A 25294-nucleotide genomic window follows, 5' to 3' on the forward strand; every position below is an offset into this window, starting at 1 on the left:
CCACTTTGAAAGATGGCGCCTTCGGTAAACTTGTTCAGAAGCTCAAATAGTGCTTGAGTCCTTATTCAAACCAAGAGATTTGAGATTTTGCCACCAGGCGGCACTACCCAACAAACATTTTAGAGGAATAAGAGTTAAACAAACCTTGGTAATTTAAGCGGAATAAACCGTCATTAAGCTACTAATGTTTCTTAGGTAGTGAGCATGAAATTTTTGTTTTGCGAATATCTCAGGATCCTGACCATTAAGAAAGATGACATCTTCAGCGGAATTGTTCAGTAGCTCAAGGGCTATCATTATTTAGCCAATCTCCAATTTCAAGGCTTAAGTAAAGATAGCATTTGAACTACTGAACAAACCTACGGGATAAGCCATATTTCTAAGTGATCGGTCAAGCTCCTGAGATATTTGTACACTAGCGCCGCCTGGTAACGGAACTCGGGAACGGGATAACCATCGCATGTCAGCCCAAGATCACCTAAATAGCTTTATCGAAGATGGTTTTTCTATGTTTGATCTAGGTCGCAAGAGCGATGTACGCAACTACTCGCGTTACCAAAATTCGCCCATCAACCGAAAGGTTAATGGCTGATTTTTTAATTATACTGGGGTCACTAATTTTTAAAATATTTACAAATTTAAACAATGTTCATTCTATACGATTTACCTCAAATCTATGTTTTTAGGGCTCTACAATTTAGTCTACAATCGTCATTCCACTTTTTAAATTTAAAAGGAATGTTCCCACTTATATGATTTAAGGTGAAACTCCTTTGAATCCACTAATAACTGTATAAAAGTAGTGGTACACAAAAAATATTCTCCTATTTGCTGGTAATAGTGAAATTATAATTGATAAGACGTTGTTGCCAGTAATTGCTACTTCAATTTGAGTATTTCTCCTTCGACTAAATAAGATTGCTCGATGTCGTACATAACCATCAACGTTTCTGACAGCCCTGCAAGCGAGCAGCCGGCGTAAAATTAGAAAAATAAAAAAAGCGAATTGCTGTGATCAAGTGATTGTTTTTAGCACGGTTTGGTGAAATTTTAAGTTGTTTTCATCGGAAATCCACCAGTAATTGTTTTTTAATTAACAAGTAGTGACAGTAAACTGTGTTGGAGGTTCTACGTTTAGCGGAAGTGGTAAAGTGTTCTTCGTTCGCAGGCGGATAAGTGTAAACAATTGTAGCAAAGTTAAACGTCCGTGTTGAAAATTAGCACGGTTCATGGAATTTCCACCAGCTACTAGTGTTAAAACTACGGAAATCGTAAGGTAATTGTGTTCTGATGTCTCGTTAGCAATTTGGGAGTGAACTTAGTGTAGGTAAGTGAAATATTTTGAGAAATTATGTGGACATCCAGAAATGTGTTTGTATATGTGAGGAAGCCATTTTCACTGCCATTACAGGGATTCCTTCCTATATGTCCTTAATTATATTTGGTATCATGTATACAAGAATCAGAAAAGTGGTCTATTTTAACGTATTACATTTTAAATTATTATGTTTCCTTTCGTTATATGTTCAACTAACGTAGACCTCCCAGCTGCATAAGGCAAAATGGAATTACCTTCATTCAGTGGCGTGCCACTGAACCAGCCTCTTCCCATGTCCAAAAATACGAATACCACGTCAAATTCTAAAATATTCGCATATTAAAAGCTTGCTTGAAAATACATTTTTTCTGTAAATTTTACAGATAGCGGTTAACTAAATATATTCTTCTATTGTAAAGTAATCTGGGTAATGAGATGGAGAACACTTTATTTAGTGCCTTTGACTGAAAGAGCTCGTTTCACCCCATTTTCCCCAAAAATTATTTATATAGGGTACCGTGGGGCAAGTGGGTAATGAATTTCACATAGTTGGGATTCATTAAATCCTAGAGACTTTAAATTAAAACAAATGAGGTCGTGTATATTTTTTAGTTTGACTCCCACCAAATATAAGCAGTATGCTGAAATTTATTTTTATTTAAAATTAAAGAAAAAGATTCAGAAACAGTTTTTGAAAAACGTATCTTTACTTTTCACAAAGTTTATCGTTTTCAACAATAAATTCAAAAACTAACAATTATATTTACGATTTCTATTACCTTTAACATTTGTTAAGGCGTCTCAATGAACAATAATTTAAGTAACATGTAAACAAAGAACATTTTATTATTGTTACTTGATTTTTTTCTGCTCTGTTATGTTATGATTCGACAACATTATAACTGCAACATTTCCAATGTTAGTTCTTGGGACAGCGATTGCATTTCTACTCTGTAGAATTTACACCGCTTGTTATTTGATAAGAAAATCGGATATGACGTTTGATAACTCATCGGGAGAAATCAAACGGAATCCTTCAATAAAGTGTTTAATTTTTTTATGTGGATACACCTATACCCCATTTTTTATGTTTTGAACTAACATAGACATTCCACGAGATTTCCATGCGTTCTCTTATATTACAACATTTCAATCAACGTCTTCCTTCTAATCGGCTGTCCGAAGTAAACACATTAACCCTCAAAAGCCCGGGACGAGACTTGATTGCTTCAAATGGCTCGTTCTCGGAAACTAGACCACCAAATTTCAATCTGTTTGAAGTAACATCAAGGGGAAGAGTGTGGCTAAAAGATGGTATGCCCAGGATCCCCTTTTGACCCTCCCCCTTTTTCTGGGGGGCGGATGTAGGTGTGGCATAAGTCACTATTTTAACTAACCTCGATTATTTTGACATAACGAATATAAAATATCATGATTTTCGAGGGACAGCGTATTCTAAACAAGTAATACTTGCTATATACTATAATACGGACATGGTTTGGCCATCCAGAGGCCACGGGGCAGATTTCGGAACCCTTGGAATCATTGCAAGGGATGAAAGAATCTCCTCCTGCATGGCCACATTTCAAATAATTCTGAAACCATCCTTGCGACACATCAAACTTCATGATTTTACAAAACAAGTTCATTCAAAGGCATTTCAATGATTTCAAAATGGATTGGCCACTTTCTGGAGCATTCCGGGACTCTGGTGCCCTCAGGAAAGTGGCCACATTTCGAATGATTCTGAAACCATCCTTGTGACACATCAAACTTCATGATTTTACAAAACAAGTTCATTCAAAGACATTTCAATGATTTCAAAACGGATTGGCCACTTTCTGGAGCATTCCGGGACTCTGGTGCCCTCAGGGAAGTGGCCACATTTCGAATGATTCTGAAACCATCCTTGTGACACATCAAACTTCATGATTTTACAAAACAAGTTCATTCAAAGGCATTTCAATGATTTCCAGATGCATTTCCCGCTTTCGGAACATTCCGGAACCCTGGTGCCCTCAGGGAAGTGGCCACATTTCGAATGATTCTGAAACCATCCTTGTGACACATCAAACTTCATGATTTTACAAAACAAGTTCATTCAAAGACATTTCAATGATTTCAAAACGGATTGGCCACTTTCTGGAGCATTCCGGGACTCTGGTGCCCTCAGGGAAGTGGCCACATTTCGAATGATTCTGAAACCATCCTTGTGACACATCAAACTTCATGATTTTACAAAACAAGTTCATTCAAAGACATTTCAATGATTTCAAAACGGATTGGCCACTTTCTGGAGCATTCCGGGACTCTGGTGCCCTCAGGGAAGTGGCCACATTTCGAATGATTCTGAAACCATCCTTGTGACACATCAAACTTCATGATTTTACAAAACAAGTTCATTCAAAGGCATTTCAATCATTTCCAAACGGTATGGCCAATTTCTGGAACATTCCGGAACTCTGGTGCCCTCAGGAAAGTGGCCACATTACAAATGACACTGAAACCATTCTTGTGACACATCATACTTCATGAATTTACAAAACAAGTTCATTCATAGGCATTTCAATGATTGCCCAATCAGAGTTTACATAAAAAGCAAACCCGGTAGATATGGGATAAAGATTTGGATATGTGCCACCGCTGATGGTTACATCATCAATATCCAAGTACACACTGGTAAACAAGGGAATGTTCCAGAAAAAGGACAAGGTATGAGGGTTGTGAAAGACCTTGTCGCACCCTTTCACGGAACGTGGCGAGAAGTGACTGCGGATAATTTGTTTACCAGTACAGATTTGGTTAACTTCTTATGGGAACAGCAAATATTATACGTCGGTACAATGCGCTCGAACAAGCCAGCAATGCCACCAGAATTTTTGGCAACGAAAGATCGGGATCCCGGCAGTGCTTTGGTTGGATACAATGGCCAAAAGTCTCTCACATCGTACTATGCGAAAAAAGGGAAGAAACCAATAGTAATGCTGTCTACCAAAGAGTTTGATGAGCCGAATGGAGTGGATGAAAAACCAGCAGTCATCCAGTATTATAATAAAACCAAAGGTGCCGTGGACGTAGGCGATCAAATGACACGGAACATGACGGTTTCACGACGGAGCCGTGTATGGACCAAGAAAATATTCATGGAACTCATCGACATCGCTTGCCTCAACGCCTTCATCGTATTCACTCATGTATATGCAGATTGGAGAAAAACTTCAAACGAACGACGATCATTATTTTTGCAGAGCTTGGCGGAGGAATTGACGGTTCCTTACATGAGAGATCGGTTAGAAACCGGACATCTCTGCGCTGAGCTCACGAAAGACATAACCGACTTCATTGATGGATGCCACTTGACGCAAATCTGTCCATTCTGCAACAGTATCGCAGATGCAATCTGCAGGTTCTGCAAATTGAAGCTGTGTAAAGTACATTGCACTGGAAAAGAATTTGTGATTTGTCATTCATGTGCACAATCCGAAGAGAAGGAGTTGAAGCATCAAGCATCCCTGAAGAAAAGTCGACGATGTAAAAAATGCTCTAAAAGACGAAATTCATGGGGAAACAGATTGTGCTGCGGCTGTGGAGAGATTGTTTGTCGAAACTGTAGCGTAGAAAAAATGTTCGATATTTGCAACACTTGCAAGAAAAAATAGATTGAATAAAGCAGAATTTTTGTAGATGATACTTCAATATTTGTACTCTTTTCAATATTTGCATTGTTGAAATTTTACAGTTGATACAGAACAAAAGAATTAAATGGTTGGCAGATTCATTTACTAGTATTGCATTTATTCAATTTATATATTGTGAGTTATAAGACTAATATATTCGAAATTTTCAGATCTTTTAAATGCTGCCTTCTCTAATACCTACTTTTCTATTACTAAATGTTACTGAAAGTCAATGATATCCTCTCGAACGATTTTGTTTTGTAAAATCATGAAGTTTGATGTATCGTAAGGATGGTTTCAGAATCATTTGAAATGTGGCCACTTCCCTGAGGGCACCAGAGTCCCGGAATGTTCCAGAAAGTGGCCAATCCGTTTGGAAATCATTGAAATGCCTTTGAATGAACTTGTTTTGTAAAATCATGAAGTTTGATGTGTCGCAAGGGTAGTTTCAGAATCATTCGAAATGTGGCCACTTCCCTGAATCCACCAGAGTCCCGGTATGTTCCAGAAAGTGGCCAATCCGTTTGGAAATCATTGATATGCCTTTGAATGAACTTGTTTTGTAAAATCATGAAGTTTGATGTGTCGCAAGGGTAGTTTCAGAATCATTCGAAATGTGGCCACTTCCCTGAATCCACCAGAGTCCCGGAATGTTCCGAAAGTGGTCAATGCATCTGGAAATCATTGAAATGCCTTTGAATGAACTTGTTTTGTAAAATCATGAAGTTTGATGTGTCACAAGGATGGTTTCAGAATCATTCGAAATGTGGCCACTTCCCTGAGGGCACCAGAGTCCCGGAATGCTCCAGAAAGTGGCCAATCCGTTTGGAAATCATTGAAATGCCTTTGAATGAAATTTTTTTGTAAAATCATGAAGTTTGATGTGTCGTAAGGATGGTTTCAAAATCATTTGAAATGTGGCCACTTCCCTGAGGGCACCAGAGTCCCGGAATGTTCCAGAAAGTGGCCAATCCGTTTGGAAATCATTGAAATGTCTTTGAATGAACTTGTTTTGTAAAATCATGAAGTTTGATGTGTCGCAAGGATGGATTCAGAATCATTCGAAATGTGGCCACTTCCCTGAATGCACCAGAGTCCCGGTATGTTCCAGAAAGTGGCCAATCCGTTTGGAAATCTTTGAAATGCCTTTGAATGAACTTGTTTTGTAAAATCATGAAGTTTGATGTGTCGCAAGGATGGATTCAGAATCATTCGAAATGTGGCCACTTCCCTGAATGCACCAGAGTCCCGGTATGTTCCAGAAAGTGGCCAATCCGTTTGGAAATCTTTGAAATGCCTTTGAATGAACTTGTTTTGTAAAATCATGAAGTTTGATGTGTCACAAGGATAGTTTCAGAATCATTCGAAATGTGGCCACTTCCCTGAGGGCACCAGGGTTCCGGAATGTTCCGAAAGTGGTCAATGCATCTGGAAATCATTGAAATGCCTTTGAATGAACTTGTTTTGTAAAATCATGAAGTTTGATGTGTCACAAGGATGGTTTCAGAATCATTCGAAATGTGGCCACTTCCCTGAGGACACCAGAGTCCCGGGATGATCCAGAAAGTGGCCAATCCGTATGGAAATCATTGAAATGCCTTTGAATGAACTTGTTTTGTAAAATCATGAAGTTTGATGTGTCGCAAGGATGGTTTCATAATTATTTGAAATGTGGCCATGCAGGAGGAGATTCTTTCATCCCTTGCAATGATTCCAAAGGTTCCGAAATCTGCCCCGTGGCCTCTGGATGGCCAAACCATGTCCGTATTATAGTATATAGCAAGTATTACTTGTTTAAAATACGCTGTCCCTCGAAAATCATGATATTTTATATTCGTTATGTCAAAATAATCGAGGTTAGTTACAATAGTGACTTATGCCACACCTACATCCGCCCCCCAGAAAAAGGGGGAGGGTCAAAAGGGGATCCTGGGCATACCATCTTTTAGCCACACTCTTCCCCTTGATGTTACTTCAAACAGATTGAAATTTGGTGGTCTAGTTTCCGAGAAGGAGCCATTTGAAGCAATCAAGTCTCGTCCCGGGCTTTTGAGGGTTAATATCGTAATATTCTGCAACCTTTTTTAGAGAAGTTCCATGATTTGGCCATGATAATAGATTTTAACGCTTTTCATGTGAGTGTTTCTTGAGTTATCAGCACATTCTGTTGTTCTATGACAACTGCGAACCTTGTATACTTATAGCAACCTAAAGAGAAAAGACAAATTCAATCTCTAATGAGAAACTTTTCACTTGCCCCACGTGATTAAAAAATTGACGGTGTTTTAATTTAGTTATTTTTAAGTCTACGTCGAAAGAATTCTAAAACTTTTTTTTATTGCAGTTTAAAACTGTCAGAGGGGACAACTTAGAGATGGTACAGAAAATTTTATTCCGCTGAAATTATTAAAATAAGATTACACGCCGCCAACTTGTTACGGATTGATAGTTGACAGATTAACGATTTTTTGCTTTAATATGCAATAATTGCTAAAAAATTTCAGAAATCTCTTACCTATCGTAATGTTCTCAATGGCCTCGAAGGTTTACGCATGAGTTAAAAGCGTTAATTCACATATTGAGTTTAATATTGCAATTATTTTCACTTACTCCTCTCACCCACTTGCGCCGCGGTACCTTAACCATAAAAATGATTTATATACAACTGAATACGGCAGTTCTACAGGACGATATTCAAAACTGAAAAGGCAATATGTAGATTGATCTTTTTCAGCGGTAGTAAAAACGTAAACCTGAAGTAAAGAAAAAAGATGAACTTAACACAAAAAATAAAGTTTTTCACTTCACACATTATTTCTAATCACTAATTTTTTGTTCCGGTTTCCTAATTGCAAGTAATTTACGTTTATAATTTTTTTCCGTACGTTTCGACAGTTCTCGACTTCCATTCTTCCACGCAAATATCTAAGGCTGCAGAATTCGTGTTTCCCCATTTTGACCTACATATTGAAATATATAAAAAAAATTAAAAGGTTGCGGCAGTTCAAATAATTGAATGTAAATAAATTGAAAGAGATTTTTTATAATATAAACTTGATGCTATGTGCTGCTGAGTTTTCTCTTATTCTCTTGAAAAAAATTTTGTCAGCACCAACCCTGTGCTAAGAAACCATGTTTTAGAAGTGAGCATCAAATTCAAATGATGAATAAAAGTTGAGTTATGTTTCGAAAAATTTGGAATAGCAAATTCTGACTTGCTGTCGTTTAAGTTATGTAAAATTTGTCGTGATTATAATAAATACTATTTTCCTACATTTTCATCACAATGACAGATGTCTGCCAAACGCCAATTTTAAGTTTTTAAAATAGATTTTGCAAAATTTAAACTCACATTTATTTATCAATAGGAATTACCGACTTTGGCCATACCATTCCAGGGATATTTTTCATACTGTTTCAAGGTTCACCATAAACAAAGTTTTTTGTTTAAAATCAAACATAATACGTAAGAGTTTTGCAACAGTTTGTCAGTTTGAAACTGCATGAAATATTAAAACTACAATTTTACCAATAAGTTTTTGTTCGTTTTAGATTATTGGTCCCAAAATTACGATTTGTTTGCAAAAAAAAAATGAATTGTCTTGGGGAACCAGCTTCCAGCCCAGTGGGAATCAGAGATCGTGAATCGCTTTTTCCCATGAGGTTGTACTGTGGTGCCAGGAGCCTGGGTCAGCCGTATATTCTATAAATTTCAAAAATTGCATTTTTAGGGCAAAATAGGGCCAACTGAGCTTTTCAGTCATCTAGACCGATTTGAATGTGGCCCATTACATTGGAATTGTGTTTTAGATGGTTCTGTATCAGAAAATATTTGTTTGAACTGTTGCAGTCAATTGTAAATACTTATAAAATTAAATATCATATTTTAGGGCAAAAGGGGACTAAATAAGAATTCTCAGTCATAACCACTGAATGAAGTGTGCTCAATCTCATTACCCAGATCAATCTAAACTAGATAAAATTGATTCTATCCCGTTGGACCGAATGCCTTTAGGCCGAAAGGGTCATTATTCCGAAAATGGGTAATAGTTCTAAAGGGTCCTAAGGCCGAATGGATGGCTAGGTGTTTCGTCAAGATCATCTACTTTACATTGAAGCCCACAATATCAACTGTGAAATATAACAGCCTTTATTCAAAAGAAGGAATAACACTTAAGAATGTGTTATAAAGACAATTTACACCGTCTTCAACCATAGGCTGCACAGACTGAACATAACTAACATTAGACAACGGACACACGCGGAACGACCAGTGGACCAGTGAAGAATTATTCGTTTGACGAAAAGTTTTCTCCGACTGGGGCGGGAATCGAACCCACATTCCTTAGCACAATACGCCTAAACGGCTGACGCCGCTAACCGCACGGCTACGAAGCCCACAATCCATTTGAAACAGTAGTTTATATTGTTTACCTTAAATAGTCAAATGTAATTTCGGCCTAACGACTCTTTCGGCCTAACGGCTTGTTCCCAAATAAATATTTCCAGTCATAACCACTAAATGAAGTGTGCTCAATCTCATTACCCAGATTATTCTACACCTGGTAAAATTTATTATGTTAGTCGCAATCAGTTACAACTGTTCTTCATTCCAGAAAAATAGCATCTTTAACCCGTATAGGCCTGAGTGAAAGAAAAATTACTAAAATTCTCACCGCTCAGCGAGTACTTAACGGATTTCAATTATTTTTTGTCAGTATACTGGTATATCTAGTTTCTAAAAGTGGTCATAAGATCTCGGGAATGTTCCTGTGGCCGGAGTTATTGCGTTGGATCACTGGGTCAGGTCGGGTGACAAGGGTTCTGTGCTTTTGTGATCCTGGAGGTAGGCAAATTTCAAGTCACACATAATTTCCAGAATCGGTTATAATGTGGCCACTATATCAAGGAGTTTTGAGAAAAACGCATCAACGTAAACCTTCTGATAATCAATTAAATTGAATAATTATGTCAACTGCATATGATTGATCCTACATATGATCATTCCCGGGTGCCCGGGATACCTCAAATTTAGAATAAAATGCACAATTTGTATATTAACATCTGTGACAAGCTAATCGGAACGCATTTTAGTAAACTATTATGTTCGATCCATACTTTTAGAGATTTGAAACAGTTTAGTAACTAACAAATCTAGAGCCGGTTCTTCAGGGCATTAAGTCCGAATGACCACATCCAGAACATTCTAAACGGTGCAATACTCTTCATTTATAATGTAGAATGATGAGAATGATTTATGCAAATTAAAATTATTGTCATTGGAAATAAATTAGGATAACTTAGCATGTCCCAAAAAAACGCCTTTTTCTACCCGACTTGACCCAGTGACCCACCACAATAACTCCGGCTACAGGAGTTTCTCGAGTTCCTCCGACCGCTTCTAGAAACTAAATATGTGGGCCAGTAAACTGACAAAAAATTATTTGAATTCGTTAAGTATTTGCTGATTGGTAAGAGTTTTAGTATTTTTGCTTTTACTCAGGCCTATACGGGTTAAGGAAAAATAGGGCTTAAAAAGCTCTTTCAATCACTAAGGCCGTTTGAAATGTTGTCATTTGCACGATGCGGTCCTAACTATTATTATCAGAGAAAAATCTCCATCAAATCTGTGCTCACCACCCGTTTTCTAAAGCTAAGCTGCATGTCTGGGCAAAATTAAAAAAAAAAATCGAAGGGCCTGTTTTGAAATTACGCCCTTTTGTTTGTATAAAGCCTGTCCACGTTAAATTTCGGACACCCAAATAATGGCAGCAAAAAAAAGTTACTCATAATTCAACAAAAACAATTGTTTATTTCAGAATAAAAGAGTTATATCTACAAAATAAACAGTTGACAAGGATGTTAATCCTTCTTTCTGTAAAATTCTCGAACTTTCTGTGGTACACCCGCCATCAGTGTCCGAAATTTATCGTGGACAGGCTTTAAGTCTACTAATTCAAAGGAAACCTGAGATATATAAACGAATTTTCATTGGCCGTGATTATCAGAAGAAATGTACTACAGAAAGTTGGTTCAAACTTGGTTTGTTTAGTTATTTGTAACCTCTTGGTGGAGTTTGTAATGAGAAAATAAACGAAATTTAGAGTTTTGCCCTTTTTGATGTGTAACCATTGAAAACACTAATTTCAAATAGAGTAATTAAGCATTCTAATATCGATAAGCATGTTCAAATAATTTCAATAACAAATTGCACTTTCAAAGGCGCCAAAGTTTTTCACAATTAATTAATCATTAAAGGCTCAAGTGATGTAAGGCATTACAGAGCCATTTTTGTGCCATTATTATTATTATTCAAAAATATTGTTATGGCCCAACCCCTTACCCCTTCGGCTGTTCCGGCTAGCATTGTATTCCTTGAATAATTCTACGCCAGAAAATAATTATTTGAACTGCCGCAATCAGTTGTAAACACTCTTAAATACCAAAACAAGATTTTTAGGGAAAAATGGGGAAAACGAACTCTTCTAGTCTTTGACACTAAATAAAGTGTTCTCCGTTTAGTTTTCCGCATTCAATAAGCACCGTTCTTTATTCCAGTAAAATGGCATTTTCAGTGAAAAATGGGACGAAACAGGTATTTTCACACAATTCCGGTGAATGAAACTGTAACCATTCGATGCCTTGATGTTTTTTACATGGAATATGGTGGTTTTCGAGAACTAACATTTACCCACGTGAATTTGGAGCCATTTTGAGTCATTTTTCCCGCTGTGCAATATTTTCAGTAGGCAAAGCCAGAAGTTGTCGTTTTAGTTATGTAGATCTTTTTGTAAAACATTGGATTCCGCTTTCGATGCTACCTTTTCCTCATACAGCTTTCAAATTGATTGGTAATAAGTTGACTGCTTTTTACGTAAATTTAATTTAAATGTAATTATTTCTGCAAATATTTATCACTAAAATATAGATTTTTTCCCATTTCAAAAAAATATTTTATGAAAAAGGCTCACATGGATTTTTATTGTGGAATTACATGAATTGCGTATGTAAAGGCATACCATAATAACAGAAGCTAACCAAGCAAAAAGTCGTGTCTCTTAACTTTTTATGAAGTTTCATAAAATAAATTGCGTATTTCAAGTAAATTCGTATTCAAATGAATTTCAGAAATTTCAATAAATAATCCACAACTTTGCAATATCTAATCTAAACTACATTTTATTATCAATAAAGTCATAAAAACGTGCGATGAATACGATACAAAATCTGTATGACGTTCTACTTTTCAAAAAACAATCCTACATTCTATACAAGTCAGTGTTGCTTAGGCTGGAGTATACTGCGTTCCATATCAAGATTTTAATCAAGGATGTGGGCCGTATGAAGGAATTAATATGTTCCTTACGAGATCTTGGTGATCCCTAGCTAGGTTTAGGAGTTTTCTAATTGGATTCTGAAGAATACTTATGGGATCCTATGTTCTCATTCAATTGAAAATACTGATCAAAATCGGGGTATTACTATCAGACATTAGAGGTTTCTTGCGAAATCCGGATAACATATAATTATTAATTGGGGATTCTTAGCAAAATCTATCGATTTCTTGTAAACTCCTAAGAATTCTAAGGCATCCTGTGAATTTCAAGCAGAATATTGTGGATTTCTAGTTGTATTGCGAGTATTTCTGGCAAAATCTTGAGAATTCTGAATAGATTTTCATCGGAATTCGGAGATTACTAACAATAGTCTGGGAAGTACTTATAAGTTTTTAACCTTTTCCATCGGAGATTCGAAAGTTTTCTAAGCGATATCCTTAAAATACTAGCGAGCTCTTGGGTAGATATCAATTTTTATCGGACTCCTAAGCAAATTCTTGAGAATTCTAAGCAAGATCCTGCGGTATATTTTTAATTTGTGTTCTTACTGTTGAGATGTTCGTTGTTTTCTTATAGGATCTTCCATTATAGGAACACTTAATTGTGACTATTGGCTACAAAACAGTGAGCACTTTTGCTGGTATTTTATCAATTTTGAAGGAATTTCAATGATATTTTAAACTGTTTCAGGTATCAGCAAGCCATCATATCGATGGGCCGTGCCGAATCTGCAGCAAATTCAATGAAAACAGCATAAAAGGCATAATAGCAACTATAGGAACACCTACAACCGATAACTTACCCTACGAAAAAAAAACGTACAAAATATATTTCTTTTTAGGCCAACGTAGTTCGTTTTGTGCATCAATCACTAACAGTATAGGCGAGAGTACATCCAGCTTTGACAAAATATGAGTCTTGTGAAGGATACTAAGCACAAGACAGCTGGAAAGGACACAAATATTATAGAGTAAAATATGAAAAATGGACCATATCCTGAGGTCCACACAGGATAGAACTTGCACCGATTATTGTATTTTTAAATCAAAAATACATAGTTTCAAGTTTGTTATTCTCGCATAAATAATGATTTCGCCTTAAAAGCCATTGGTAACCAAGTGTGTAGCTCGTCTTTTTCAAGCAAATTAATGGACCAAGATGAAAACCATTGGGAGATAGAGGAGGAACTACTCTTCATCGTTGCATTGTTGAATAACTTGCAAATTCATTCGTTTTCTCAGCAAAAACAAGTTACAAACTTGGTTACCAATGGCCTTTAGGACGATAAAATGAATTGAGCGAGAATTCAGCGGCTTCTAAATAAGTCCGACTACGGATCCGATTTGGCCCACTATGCGCCAATATAATTCTGGACTACTACTCGGCGAAGAGTGCCATTATTCTTTCAAGTGAGGAATAACTTCACGTTCGGTGAATAAAGACAATGAAGCAACGAAAAAGGGGGATGTAGTACTACCAGGTATGTGCATATCTTTGCGGGCTTGCTTTTGGAGAATGGGTTGTAAATTAGGAGCGAAAAATAACGCAACAGAAAAGAAAGAACCACGTAGGTAAGTGTGCGGCGAAAACAAGACAGGCGAACCGTCAAATGGGCGTAATTTGCAATTAGATTTGGCAAGTTGTCATAATTAGGTTCAATAACCGCCTTTAGGTTTTGCATTGATGACTGGGTGATGCTAAACTGATGGCGTTTAAACCGTATATACGCAGGACAATTTTTTTTTGCTTAAAATGATATAACTTAGTGGCTTTTTTAAATCAGGCCATACTTGAAAATAAGTACTTCAGAAACCTGTTGTCTAGAATAAGAGACCAAAATTATTTTTTTATGATTTCCTCCAAAAGCTTCTTAAGAAAACTATTCAAGTATTTTTAGCCCAGGATAGTCAAATGGACAAAAACCATTTAAATTAAAGACGTCAATACTTTGAATCACCAATATTATCAAAAAAATGTAAGAAAAGCTTGTAAGTTAGATGTTGAAGCTAGTATTCCTTAAACTAAAGATCTAATCCTTTGGTTTCGAAAAAAATCGACATAAAATATTAGAGAATAAGTTACAACACTTTTACCAAACTAAGATTGTCCTGGGTATTTAGTTAAAAAATAGGGATCTTCATTTGACGGGTGCAAATTAATCCGATTGACGGTACGAGCTGGTAACTGCTAATAACCAAACATTGCCGGAGCAGAATAAACAATGAGACACTAAAACAGACGATTATGGCGCGGTAATTTAAGTTTCGATTGATGGCAGTAGCGGGAACAGGGACTTACCATTCGCTGTTCGTTTGAAGCAGCGCACATTTGCAGCGATGGATCCAACACCAGAGGGGAATGTAGGGGTGTGTACGATAATGGTTTCGAACAATTTGGATATCGGTATTTACAGTTCACAGTTAGTAGTTAGATCGAACGGAGTAGAGAGAAAGTGAGAGCAAGAATGAGATAGCAAGAGATAGTTAGTTTTTGTTCTAGATATATGGGTCATAGCAGAACAAGATCGAGATTTGGATATTCTAAACGGATGGTTCAAATTGACCTAGGCTACAACACAATGGACAGACGATATACTATTTGAAGGAACACCAAGTGTGAGCCGTGTGGTAGGTACATTCAGATTATGGAATCGAACAAGTGGGATCGGATACAGGGTGCGAACTAATTTCGTTAATATTTGCCGGATGACGTCGAATCGTCCGGAAATCGAGCGGAAACTTACCCTTCTTTGAGCACAACCGGCTCCAGCACCGTCGTCGAGTCATCGTCGCAGATGTTGGCCCCCACGGTGGATATCACCTCCAGGAAGTGTTTGATCGCGTCGACGTGCTTCTCGGTGCAGAACTTCTTGTACAGCTGGCCGGTGTACTGCTCCTTGCAGGGTTGCTGCGCTGACCGGGAACTGACCAGGTTTCCGAGCGACTGGATCGTTTTCGAGATCAACGTTAGAGTACGGGTGGTTTGTTCGTCCTGTTGGGAGGAGAGGGGAAAAATCTCTTATCAATATTGGTCATTTACGCACCAAGTAGTTCTGTGTCGATAGCGATAAATTCGTTCGTGTTCGAGAAAAAAGACCAATGAATAATAAAAAATGAGACCAAACAGGAACTAGGGAATACTTTGAGAGTAATTGTGTAAAAGTTTTAACGACATTCTTCAAAAATATAAAAAGATTTTCCTCAGAGAGAATCTAACTTGAATGACATAAATTCCTGCAGGGCCGTCGCTCTTACAAAAACATGATTTGAACAGCTCACTACGAGCGCATAGTAAGGATATATGGAGCATCCGATGCACTGTTTATCGCGGGACAAACCGTTTGTCGGATGTTGTTACATGTTGCGATTAACATGGATCAGAGCGCCTTCACGGCATAATTTTTCGACCAAACTATGTCCGATTGACTTTCTGATTAAAAATGGCATCCCAGACTGCTAGTGTGCACTGTATCTATAATCAAACTGAGTCATATAGGTACGAATCCATCCATCCAAAGTCCGAACCATGGTATAATCAATCACCCTTCATAAATATCGTTAAGTTTTATGAGCCAGCTATCTATATAGAGCATTGGCACTTTTTCCATTCACAAAACCGCACTCTATTAATAACCCGAGACAATGTTTCCATCCCCACGCGATAAGATACCTGCGCGCGCGAAATCTATTTTGAAACGGGAAAACCCACGACAGTTACTAATCATTTCCGCCCCGAAATAGATACCTTTCAACCGATTCAGAGAGTTGGTATGTCTTATCAATTGTTTGAACACACCCAAAAATATGAAGCTCTGCAACAGTGGTTTCCAACCTTTTTTTTCCGGTATCTTACCTAAATATTATCACAAGATTTTAATAATTTGCTCAGATATTCTCAAGGATTTTACCAGAAATCGAAGAAGACCTATACCATTTTCGCATTCGTATATCATGTGGCAGGCACGTTGATACTATATGCCCAGGGAAGTCAAGGAAATTTCCTGTACGAAAAGATCCTGGACCGACTGGAATTCGAACCCAGACACCTTCAGCATGGCTTTACTTTGTAGCCGTGGACTCTAACCACTCGGCTAAGGAAGGCCCCTAGGACACTTTTAATGGGCCTTCTTATTCTTCTTTCGATCGGTTGTGGGGAAAATCCATTTGAAAACTCGTTTGGCAAGGAATACGACGCAAATATGCTAATATACTTTGGGTTACTAGGGGAAAAGCCAAAATCAATTTTCAACCCAGCACTAATTTTCGACCCATCCCACAGAGGAGCACCTACAACAAATTCATGGCCATAATTTTGATTTTGAAAAATTGAGATTTTTGACCCCGCTATATTTTTTAAACATAGCTAAAAGGAATCTATGACATTTGGTCGAATGACGTTTGGTCGAAAGTACATTTGGTCGAACGGACATTTCGTCGAATGGACATTTGGTCGAAAAGATTTAGTTGCAACAGAAAGCATATGATATTTGATCGAACCGTTGAATGATAGTGGTCGAATCTAAATAGTATGGGAACAAGGTTCTACGTTTAGAAGTGAATGAATAGCTTAGCTTAGCTTAGATTGACTACACATATCAATGGTTGCTATTCCGTGATTGACCGAAGTCAGTGAAAATGCACAAAGAATCAACTAGAAGTTTGACTGGGATTGGCCATAATCTTCTTCAATGTGCATAATTCAGTGCCTCTATTTATACAGGGTCAATAACGGCGCCGGCCACGTCCTTGCAGTCAAGTGGGATTGGGGGAAGGAATGTTAGTGTGTAATCTTTGCTATTTGGAGACCGTGTTTGCCTCTGCATCTCCACAAAGGTTACTGGGAGGGATGTTTGTTGATGGGAAGGATCGTTGGGTCACAGGATTCACTTTGATAAGCGATTAGACCATGATAAATAATGATTTGTGAGATATATACATGCTTATTTGTAAATATAATATTTTCATTTGATATGAACAATTTCTATGTAGTGGAAAATTATGCCGACACTTGAGGTGACGAACCATTCAAAGTTTGTTGAACAAATACCTAAATGTAACATTCCTACAGCTGTCAGAACGAAAGCATGTTCAGTGTTCTGAAAAAAAAATGTGAAACAAAAATAATTCATGAATCAGAGTTTGTGTCGACACTCACAGTGACGAACAATTCATAGTTTGTTGAAAATTCATATTTACGTCCCACAATTGTAACGATTAAATGTGCAGTCATACATATTTTATAGATTAGAAATAGCAGCATGAAACGAGCTCACCAATTGATCCTTTATCCTTCACTGTGCAGCCACAATCCACTCTCAGCCTCACTCGTTTGCTCGGCTATATAAAAGCACTCAGAAAAAAAGGCGCGCGACCCGAAAAGGAAAAAAAAAACATGGCTTTCTTGACGCACTGCCCAGCAACAAGCGTCAAGGTCAAAGGATCAAAAAGAACACTTTTTCACTTACTAGACCGACGCGCGACATGTTTGATCCTGCCCTCGTCGCTGGCCCCCGTAGGAGCAAGCGTCAAGGTCGAAAGATCAAACAGAACTCTCTACGTTTAGAAGTGAATGAATAATTGAAAAAGTATCAGCCATTTCACCAACAATCCATATGTGATTGGCAAAATTTTGTTATTCGATTTGATGAACGCTCTCCCAACATATTTATCAACCTCTTGCGTTTTTTACGTTTCATGATGCATTTTCGTTCAGGCATGTTCTGTGGTTCGAGATAAGCTGGTTGTAAATGGAAGCAAGCTAAATTTTGTCGCCTCAGTCAACTCGTCTTTCCTTTCCCGATACATAGGATTAGCACAATTTTCATTTTTAATATTTCAAAGTTTCTACTACAAACTCTGTTATCTACCCGAGGTCATCAACACTGTTAGCAAAGCAATATATTTGCTTGAGGAATGTTATTAAGCTGGAAGTCTAAATAAGCCAACTAGTCATAAGTACCGACACCTAACATTTACTACGCCAAGAAGTTTTTCCTTAAAGCTTTTTTTCCTGCCGTTTGAATTCTGATTTTCTCATTTAAAAATCTTACTCACGTCCGAGAAATCAAAAAGAGATCCCGAGCACTGTCTCCGAATGCTTCTATCAGATATTCATCAGCAGTTCATTACGAAGAATGATGCAATTTCAAACGATTAATTAATAGTAAACCATTATGTTCACATCGTTGAGTAATATAATAACTTGTTGAGCAGTTTTCAAAGAATGATGATATTTCCAAAGAATATTAAATTCACTAGAGCTAAATGTTTTAGTAAATGTGCAAACTTCTTCTTAAAAGTTCATTTGAATAATCATCGAAAACCTAGGTTTTGGCATAACTTCAAATTAATGATTCAGATTATTCAAAAGAGTCTTACCAACATTGCAAAACTTAGAAAACAATATCACAGCGTAACAAAAATGACATTTTTGCATGTCTTAAGGATCAAATTATGTGTCTCTTGTAGTTTTAGGGTTGCTGAATCTGATGCCATTTTCAGAAATTTTCCAGCACGTCACAATTTTTAGCTACAGGTCGCCAAAGTTGTATAAAACACTGGTTTTCTTGATGTTTACATAAAATTTAAAGTATTATTTATCAAACTTTTTTGTGATCTTATCCACTAAGCATGCGAAGTAGGACCTGAACATTCCATTTGGATATAATTTGGTTGAAATTGCACGATTAAATTTAGTTTAATTCGATTTTTTCAACCTGCTTGCTGTTTCCATACGAAATTTTTCGTTTCTGCTATATGGGAAAATACAATACTTCTTTAAATCATCAAAAAATAACTTTTCCGCATCGAAAGTATTATAAACTTTACTTATAAGCATTATTATACACATAAAGTTTAAGTTCTGTGGTAAATTAGGCAAATAGATTGCCTTACAAGTCGGCAAACTTGCATACAAGTTGGCTAAAATAGGCATTTTTTTGCATTTTCAACAGCCAAAATCTCAAAAACTAGACGTGCTATGATATTTTTGAAAACGGCAATGGATTCGGCAACCCTAAATCAAGTAAATTGTGGTATTTTGGTGCTTGAGACAAAAACGTGTTCCGCAGTGTAATCAAATTTACCAAATGATCTTTCAATAAACCATTTAAAATTAAGCTTTCAACCAAACTTCCGTTCAACTAAACATCATTCGACCAAAATAAATATTCCAAAGCAGTTCGACCAAATGTCCATTCGACCAAATGCCCTTTCGACCAAATGTACTTTCGACCAAACGTCATTCGACCAAATGTCATTCGACTAGATGTCCTAAAGCCAGCTAAAAGTATGCCGCATGTTGTGGCTACATTGAAAAGACGTCAAATAACTCTAAAAAATGTTAAAAGGGTTCAAAAGAGCAGGTTTTTTTAATGATATTTTCATATTTTTATATCATACTAGTGGTCCCGGCAAACTTCGTCTTGCCATCAAGTAGGCTGTTGAAAAACGCTTTTGATCGCCCCTTATAAAATGACCATTTCGTTCGCGCTCGTTTTTTCAACTTTCCCGGTGAATATCTTGGGATTTTTATACACACAAACACGTCGGAACCCTTGACGAACAAAACTGAGAAAGAATCATTCAAATCCGTTGACCCGTTCGTAAGTCATTTCGTGACATACAAACACCATTCCATTTTTATTTATATAGATGATCAGAATTATTGTTTCCATGTGGACATTTTTCGAAAATAAACATATATTTTTGACTGAACTTTATGTTTATGAATACAAGAAGAGCTTCTGCATAAAGTTTTCCAAAAAATATTTTTATTTGTTTATTTTCAAAGCAATTTTGTAAACTTCAGTATTGAAAAAGTTACCTTATACGGCAATATCCGGCAAAGTTTCGACCACAGTGTGAAACTTACATATGTTATCTATCAGTTACAGCATAAAACTCTTCCGCATATTTCCGCACTTGAAATGTTAAGCCTTTTGAAAATATCAATTTTTATCACTTTTTCGAATATTTTTAGCCCGCTTTTCAATAACCTTCTATCGATATCAATTAAAGTGGACCTCTTCTGCTTCATGAAATTACGTCTTCACTGGGACAGAGCTTGCTTCTCAGCTTAGTGTTCAATGAGTACTTCCACAGTTATTAACTGAAAGCTTTCTTTGCCAAAGTTTCCATTTTTGCATTCTTATATCGTGTGGCAGGTACGATGTACTCTATGTCCAGGGAAGTGAGAGGAAATTTCTATTACAAAAAGATCCTGAGCCGACTGGGAATCGAACCCAGACACCTTCAACATGGCTTTGCTTTGTAGCCGCGCACTATAACCACTCGGCTAAGGAAAGTCTATAAAACTATGTAATATAAATATGGGAAAGTTTGAAGTAACATCACATTAAAAAGTTTTCATAAATATTGTAATTTCGGTTGAAATGGATAATTATTCCCGGTGTTTTATTTGTTATCTTCAATATTGACAATGCCAAACAACTGAATACAGGAAAACAAGTACGACGGTAAACCTCACTGGCTCATGTACAAAAATTTTCTAACAAATCTGGTTTTAGTGCTTAAAATAATCTCTAAGATAAAAACTGGGGGGATTCCATTTCGGGGTGAAAGTGATCACTAGTCATTTCGATTTATTGTGAGTTTTTGAAATTACTCTACATACTGAATTCCGGTTCCCTGAATACGAATATACTTTCTAAATTTGAAAAAGAAAACTCTATTTCTGGAAATAATGAAAAAAAAATCAAGTATTTCACGGAAAACGTCTCAATGTTTGCAATTTAGAAAGGAGTTTCCTGGTGTCTAACAGATACTCAATTATTTCAATATTGGTACGAGTTTTGTTGGTGAAATCTAGTTCGGAGATGTAATTTTAGCATCCTAACAAACTTTCAGGCTGTTTTTGAATGTTTGTCAATATCGTACCGTACATGATTCTTGAATTTCACATTATTTTCATAGAAATAAACATTCTTCAACGCAACAAAAAATCTTCACAACACTCGATCCAACAATAGTCAACAACGTTCGTTCACGCCATTAATTGAAAAAAAAAAGAAAAATCGACAGTATTATACGCATAAAAGTCCTTTTCATCGAGTTTTATGATCCTAAATTTCAGAAATGACGGGTATCTAAAGGATTCTCAATGTACTTGAAAGTTGTGTGTGACAAGATTTTATTTATTATTATTTCAAACTTTCACCTAATTATGAAGGAGTTCTTATGAATATTCGTCTTTAAAATTTATTAAATTTTGAAGACTGATGAACTTAGGCTGACAACTAGTTTTGTTGATGCGATTCACATATACAAAATATCGGAAGTCAAAATGATCCGTTCGTGATATGTTGAAATTTTTGGATCAGATGTTTTGTACAAATGAGGCATACATATTTTTTTGCGGAAGGCATGGAGAAATTTCTTTATTCAATTAAAAATAAATTTGGTTTTATGTATTCCATTGCATTGCATTCTTTTAGAAGAAAAATAATATGTGAAAATGAATTTCTGAGCAAACTTACATAAAATGTTTGGGCTGGAATATCCAAAAACTGTAAAAATTCTAATTATTCATAGATTGCTTACCCTCTTGGCGAGCTAGAGGCGCATCAACTTATGCCGTACAAATCTATTTTCCATCTGTTGCTAGAATATTCAAACGATTGGTCAGCAAAAATGAACTCATAAACTGTTTGTCACCAACAGCATTTTTTTCGATACGAATACTCACTGATATGTGGATTATTGTCCTGAAACGGTTCAAAATTAATCCTAATTGAGTTATAACAGTTTTTTAATGAATATTAAAGCGTGAGCAGATCATTTAGGGGAAAAATAATTTTGGCCATGATTTACCCAAATTACTCTTGTGTGCATCCATACGATTTTGGATGCGAATCCGAAAATTGGCACAGAATTCCTGTAGGTCGAAAATTAGTGCATTTCCCCTACTAGGAACAATCTTAATATTTACAAAAGGACATAAAAAGTATTCCAGGGCTGGTAATGGCTAGACAGCGAAATAATAGTGACTAAATTCACCAAAAAAGTGAACAAATAGCTTAGACTGACTACTCATATCAATGATTGCAATTTCGTGATTGACCGAAGTCAGTGAAGTTGCACAAAGAATCAACTAGAAGTTCGGCTGGGATTGGCCATAATCTTCTTCAATGTGCATAATTCGGTGCCTCTATTTATACAGGGTCAATAACGGTGCTAGCCACGCCCTTGCAGTCAGGTGGGAATGGGGGAAGGTATCAGAGTGTCTACTCGTTTACTGAAATGAAATTCCCTGAGGTTTTTCCAGGTCTTAAGAAATAATTCCAGGCTCAAGAAAAACTCTTAAGTACTAATGATTATCGAATTATTGATTTTGAATGAATTTGAAATCATTTCTAACAAAAAATGGCTTCAAAACACTTGAACAAAAAAAAAAGATTTCTTTAGTTCTTTAGTGATTATTTCCCAAAGAATTCTCCCTACTATTTCATTTTAGAAACCTCAAGCACACAATATGGATTTTTCGAAGGTGAACCACAGAAAACACCTCAGAGATTTCATAAGGAATTCCTCCAAAGATTCTTTAACAAAGTCTTAATAGTCCTCTAGACTTTTATGCAATGACTCTTCCATCGAGTGCCTTTTGGGCACTCTCAAAAATACCCGTTTAGAACATCTAAAAACAGTATCTTCTCCAGAAAGCACCACTGGGCCTTTCTCAGAATTCCATACAACATTGTTTATCAAGATATCTTTAACATTTCAACTTGAAATTTTTCTATGGGTACTATCTGGATGTACCCAAGAGATTCCTTCTAAGATTTTTTATGGAATTACACCAATACTTTTTTGAGATATTTCCCAAGTAAGTCTACGAATACTTTTTTCAGGCATTTATTAATGAATATCTCCAGAGAAATTTCATGAAAATTTTTCAAAAATTATGAAATAAATATTTGATAAAAATCTGGACGAGTAATATTTTAGAACAAAACCTAAAGTAAACTCTGATGAAGCTTGTGTAAGGTTTGAAGTACATAACTCTTAATGAACAAGGATCCTTGAAAGAACTCCTGGACACTTGAGGAAGTTTTAAAAGATTTCCTAGATCAATTGTTAATGAAGTGAAAACCAAAATCAATCGAATAGCTTATCCCGTAGGATTTTCTGAATTCTAATTCCTTGAATAATATCGGAAGAATTCCCAAAGAAGTTTGTGTAAGAATGATCGGAGTAATGGAACATTTACAGTGGTGTTAATTGGCGTGAAATTATAAATAAACTTTAGAAGATTCCAAGGGTATTTCAATCGAAAAATTCATTGGAAAACGCATTCTGATGAATCATCGATCGAGCTTATTGGGAAATCCTTCCTTCCTAATAGATTTCCTCGAGGGGTTAGAGAAACTGTTGGAGCAAGTCCTGGAAGTAACCATGGAACTCTAAAGGAATTCACATGAAAAAGCGTAGGAATTTTGTGTGGTTGGTAAAATTTCTAAGCGAACTTCTTCAAAACTATGGAGTGAATCTTTGTGGGTTTTCTTGAAGAAATTTATGTATATGAATCTTTGGAAAATTCATTAGAGCAACCACTGGAGGAATCGATTGAAGTATAAGTGCATAGTTTGGGATAGTTTTCGAAAAAATCTGGAGAAATTCCTCTAAACATCCTCCGAAAAGTCACTGGATGAATTTCTAGGATAATTGGTAGAGAAAACTCTATAAACAATTCTAGAGAACATCTTTGAAAGTACTCCAGATCAAATCTAGTGAAATTACTGGGATATTTCTTGAAGCTGTTCCTCGAGAGATCTGACAAAAAATCAAAATGAGCTTGTTGAATAGTCGCATTATCCAGCTTTTTACGCTAGCTTGACATACATTTTGAACCACCCCCTTGGGCCGTTTCATGTCTACACTATAATTTAATTATAGTTCAATCAAAGAAAGCTTTGTGGTTGAGTTTTTAATGTTGACTAAGCTGAGACGCAGGTTCTGTCCCAGCAAGGACGTTAATGACAAAAAAAAGAAGAAGATGTGTTTATGTCAGAAATTTTTACATTTGTGTTCAGGAATTCTAAAACGGATATTTGTTTTTCATAACCTTAATGTTCTTCATTTCTTTTTAGGTTGGTAATCTTGCTAAGCTACAGTTTAAACTACATAACCTAGGCGTACTGAAGGAATGACGTGAGGCCAATTTGAAAAAAAAAAATGTTTTCTTGAGATCATTTCACCAAAATACATAGAGCTCCACTCAATAACACCGACACTTGTAAAATAAAATGATGTGCCTAAATATATCAATAATCATTCAAATGCTACCATTGATTCACCAAAACCAAGCTGAAGATTAAAATTTATTAGTAGTCACTTTTGTAGAGGCACCTTGAGTGGCACATTGATTGAAGACTTCTGTTAATTATATAATGTGTGGTAATCGGACTAGCCAAAGTTTAAATCAACGTGTTTTAACCCAAGACATATGATAGGTAACATAAATTTGAATAAATTTCCCTTAACTGCGGTTTGTTTCTGATTTAAGACTAATTGGAAAATGGCGATAAATACGATCGCCTAGGAAAACTAATGCCTTTAATTTAAAGAAGTTCAGCGATTTTTTCGTTGCAAAACTCGATTTTTTCAGCACTCGTTGTATTTATCCAACTCGGCGAGCCTCGTTGGATAAATGTACAACTCGTGCTGAAAAAATCATCATTTTGAATCTTGTTGCATAAATAACTATTTGGCGAACACTTTTGTCTGATGATTTTTTTTTTTTGAGTACCTATACTGCCGTGAATGTCAGTCCCATCTGTAAAAAGTAGGCATTGAGAAAATGGGCTGTGAAGTTTCCAAACTCGTTTTCTATTCGAATATTCAAAAAATTCCGGAGGATTGGATCATGTTCAAATCCTAATAAAACATTTACAATTTGCTTTTCACTACGATATCTTTCTGAGAAAAATATTATGAATTTCAAAA

At 36.3% G+C, this 25294-nt stretch overlaps 1 protein-coding gene across 6 annotated transcripts in view; it reads right to left on the reverse strand.

The window, feature by feature from the left end:
• The window catches only part of LOC5563620 (GTPase-activating protein), a 187287-nt gene that overhangs the window by 37432 nt on the left and 124561 nt on the right, over positions 1-25294 (reverse strand). For 3 of the 6 annotated variants that reach the window (XM_021853711.1, XM_021853710.1, XM_021853712.1), the window contains exons 4-5: positions 15076-15323; positions 14631-14636 (exon numbers count right to left, since the gene is read on the reverse strand). In XM_021853711.1, coding sequence (XP_021709403.1) covers positions 14631-14636; positions 15076-15323 — 254 coding nt within the window. The remainder of the gene's footprint in view (positions 1-14630; positions 14637-15075; positions 15324-25294) is intronic. The other 3 variants (XM_021853714.1, XM_021853713.1, XM_021853715.1) reach the window with 1 other exon arrangement.

The sequence above is a fragment of the Aedes aegypti genome, chromosome 3, assembly GCF_002204515.2.
Source record: "Aedes aegypti strain LVP_AGWG chromosome 3, AaegL5.0 Primary Assembly, whole genome shotgun sequence".
In the NCBI taxonomy this organism is placed as follows: Eukaryota; Metazoa; Arthropoda; class Insecta; order Diptera; family Culicidae; genus Aedes; species Aedes aegypti.